Raw genomic sequence first — 3845 nt, 5'->3', positions numbered from 1 at the left:
CTGCAGGGGGGGACAGGGACAGCTTTCAGCTGGAGGGAGGGACAGGGACAGCTTTCAGCAGCTTCGTCTTTAAGGACAACTGAGGACGTTTAATGAAGCTGGTTTGACTGACAGCTGAGGACTTCAGAACCTGGACGTCCTCAGGTCCTCTGTGAGGACACTGGTCTTAAAGCCAGGAGCCATCTTAACGAGGAGGTTTCCCTCAAACCTTCTCCTGCAGATTTATTTTTCTGATGAAAGCTTCACGTGATGAATGCATGTCGCCCGCCGGTCTTTAGCTTTAAACCATCTGATGAGAAATACCAGGCAACTCTCAGCTACCAGTGGCTGAAGAGATATTTTACTAACAGGCACAGAAACAGAGACAGGTAAAAAGAGTTGGAGTCATCGAGTTTCAAACTCTTCATATTTGTTGAAGTTTGTTTTTAAAAGTCTTCTTATTGATTCTTGTTTCATCTCAGCAGACAGCTCCACGTCATTAAAGTCATTAAAGGTTTGAAACAACAATAAAGTTTTAATTGAGAAAAAAAAAAAAATGAAGAAACCTTTTTGTGATGAAAGTTTACCTGAAACCCAAACACCGACAGCACCACCTTGTGGTGAAGAGCGACAGAATCAAACCGGTCATTTCTGCGTCTCTCTGCTCACCTGAGGCTGACGCAAAGCATGCTGGGATGTGAGGAGACCAAATGGTGCTGTACACGACCCCTTCGTGACCCCTGAGCGTGCTGAGGGACGCGCTGAGAGTCAGATCCCACTTTGGAAGAGAGAAACAGAAACGTGTCGTCATGGCAGCGCAGACAGAAACACGTCGTCATGGCAGCGCAGACAGAAACACGTCGTCACGGCAGCACAGACAGAAACGCGTCGTCACGGCAGCGCAGACAGAAACACGTCGTCACGGCAGCGCAGACAGAAACACGTCGTCACGGCAGCGCAGACAGAAACCTGTCGTCACGGCAGCAGAGACAGAAACACGTCGTCACGGCAGCGCAAACAGAAACACGTTGTCATGGCAGCGCAGACAGAAACACGTCGTCATGGCAACGCAGACAGAGACACATCGTCATGGCAGCAGAGACAGAAACACGTCGTCATGGCAGCGCAGACAGAAACACGTCGTCATGGCAGCGCAGACAGAAACACGTCGTCATGGCAGCGCAGACAGAAACACGTCGTCATGGCAGCGCAGACACACCACAGCAGCTGAACGCAGCTCCTCTCACCACTCGAGCTGTCCCGTCCCACGACCCGGACACGATCAGGTTCTCTCCTCTGGTCTGGCTCCAGTCCACGGCGTAGACCTCCTGCGTGTGTTCCTTGGCCACTCTCAGGGGAGCGTGCTGATTGGCTGTATCCCAGAGCTGCAGGCTGCCGTCCCCGCCCCCCGCCACCAGGACGTGCTCGTTGGCTTCGCTCCACGCCACGTCGAACAGCCCGTCGCCCCACGCCCAGCTGAGACACAGAGTCCACGTTTAGAAGCATGAACTCAACACCTGGCCCTCCCTGAAGGAATGCCTGTCACCCGCCGCCGCTCCAGCCGCAGGTTCAGCAGGAAGTGACGGCGCTGCAGCCGCTTCAGGTCAGTAAATAATGTCTGATCTGTGAGCAGAACCAGACTAACAGAACCCAGACAATCTGAGGAGAGGACCAGGAGTTTAAGGATCCTTCAGTCAGAACCTTTTACCTTCTCACCAGAACCACCCCGGTGTCAGTCTGATCCAGAACCAGCAGCGAGCCAGAACCTGCAGGAACAAACAGAGTTTCTTTACTGACCGGATCCTCCAATCAGATCTGTCCACAGCCCGACCCAAACCGACCCGTGATCCCGTAGAACTGGGACGCAGCGCACGCCGCTCTGCTGGGGAGGAAGGGCGACGCCTCCACGGCGTAACCATGGCGGGCTGGAGTCTGGAACACCTTCATCGTCATCATCATCAACCACCTGAGGCCCTGCAGGAGGAGACAGCCAGAGACGGACAGGGACATGAAGAGACAGGTGGAGACAGACGGAGACAGACAGGGACAGGAAGAGACAGGTGGAGACAGACGGAGACAGACAGGGACAGGAAGAGACAGGTGGAGACAGACGGAGACGGACAGAGACAGGAAGAGACAGGTGGAGACAGATGGAGACAGACAGAGACAGGAAGAGACAGGTGGAGACAGATGGGGACAGACAGAAGGCAGACGGAGACAGATGGGGACAGACGGAGGGACACAGACAGAAGACAGCTGATTTATTCCTTCAGTAAAATAACCCAAAGATGATTTCAGAGGAATCACAGCTGCTGTTCAGGTCTTCAGCAGAAATCCAAGGATTTATTTAAATCAAACTATTCTGTTAACTTTATTGTCCTCACCTTTGAATAAATGCTTTAAAAAAACTAATTTTATTTAATTTAATTTAAATCTTCACACCTGAGGCTGGAAATCTCATCCATCTGACAAAAAATTTTAAAGTTTCTGACAAACAAACAACTTTCTGATTTTCATTAATAATTATTATTTATTCTTATTAAACAAATAAAACCGCCTAGTTTCATTGCTCTTTATTATTACTTTATGAAGTTATTTAATACAATCTATTTATTTACTTTATTGATTTCTAAACAGCTGAATGTGAGAAGAATCTGAAAACCCGAACCGAACCGGTCTAGTCGCGTTACTCACCGGAAACAGGAGCTCAGTTTTACCTCCGGACGTTTATAAAAGATCAAACCTGTTCATAAATTATAAAAAATAAGCTGTTTCTCTTGTGAAAACGCTTTTCTTCTCCTCATTCTGTCGCCTCCGAGCGCCGGAAGCTTCACCTCCAACACTTCCGTGTTTTGGTCAGCTGACTCAGGTACCCGGATGTAGCGTAAATGAGAGTTTTACTGACGGCCAGCAGGGGGTGCTGTTTCTACAGAAAACTAACCAACAACTTTAAAGAGTCAAAGAAAAACTAAACTATCATTATACCAAAATAAAGTATTAAACATTAATTTATTTACCAAAAAATAATAATTTTAGCTCCAGAACAGGAGCTGTTAGCTGAAGGAGGAAGTTTCTCTTAGGAATCTTTCTTCTGCTGGAACGATTCTTTTAGGACTGAAACACTTTCTATGTCCTGCAGTATTTCAGGAGCACAAACAGTATTTTCTGTTGTCATGGTTGGAGTTATCTTTCTTTGGGTTTTGTTGTTTGTTCAGGCTGGGTTGTCTGACTTTTAAACATTCAGCCGCTGTCAATAATTATCTTTAAAGATTCACATTTGTTTGGTTTTCTGAACGCTGGACGGTTTGTTTTTACCTGTCAGGTATCTAAATGTTCAGAAACATAAACTCCTCTGACTTTAAAGGTTAAAGGTCACCTGGATGATTAACTGAGGTCGTTTGTTTGTTTGTTTTTTCAGCAGAACCACAGATTTATCTCTTTAAAACAGCAGGAAAAGCTCCACATGTTGCTGAAAACAAAACTTTATTTTTATTTGTCCTTTTAAGTTTAGAAGGTTCTCATGAGAAACACAAGAAGTGTCTAATTTTAATCTGTGAACACAAACAGTGAAGTTAGGAGTGAGTTTAGGGGATTCCCCTTCAGCTCATGAGCCTAAATACAGCTGCAGGGGTCAGAGGTCAGAGGGCAGGGGTCAGTGACGAGGACAAGCAGGCGAACTGAGAGGCAGGAAGTCCTCAAACAACCTGCAGTCAGGTGGAACATCATTCTGTGGAAATTATGACCTAAAAAGGACAAGAAAGAAAATATTAGATGTTTTTTATTGTCTTGATGAATAAATGATTGCAGTTTTACTGGAGTCAGGGTTTCCTGTCTCTCTGCACTTTGTTGTTTTTAATGTTTTAGTT

The 3845-nt window shown here is 46.5% G+C and overlaps 1 protein-coding gene across 1 annotated transcript in view; it reads right to left on the bottom strand.

Moving 5' to 3' along the window:
* pex7 (peroxisomal biogenesis factor 7) overlaps positions 1–2863 on the bottom strand; it is a 23978-nt gene extending 21115 nt beyond the window's left edge. Inside the window, exons 1-5 of the mRNA XM_017440378.3 lie at positions 2674–2863; positions 1821–1953; positions 1688–1745; positions 1227–1455; positions 649–757 (exon numbers count right to left, since the gene is read on the bottom strand). Of these exons, the coding sequence (XP_017295867.1) occupies positions 649–757; positions 1227–1455; positions 1688–1745; positions 1821–1938 (514 nt within the window). The 5' untranslated portion in view covers positions 1939–1953; positions 2674–2863. The remainder of the gene's footprint in view (positions 1–648; positions 758–1226; positions 1456–1687; positions 1746–1820; positions 1954–2673) is intronic.
* Positions 2864–3845: the final 982 nt, after the last annotated feature.

The sequence above is a fragment of the Kryptolebias marmoratus genome, linkage group LG19, assembly GCF_001649575.2.
Source record: "Kryptolebias marmoratus isolate JLee-2015 linkage group LG19, ASM164957v2, whole genome shotgun sequence".
Classification (NCBI taxonomy): domain Eukaryota; kingdom Metazoa; phylum Chordata; class Actinopteri; order Cyprinodontiformes; family Rivulidae; genus Kryptolebias; species Kryptolebias marmoratus.
The sequence above is the reverse complement of the archived record's forward strand: the minus strand, read 5'-3'. Positions and strand labels throughout refer to the sequence as shown.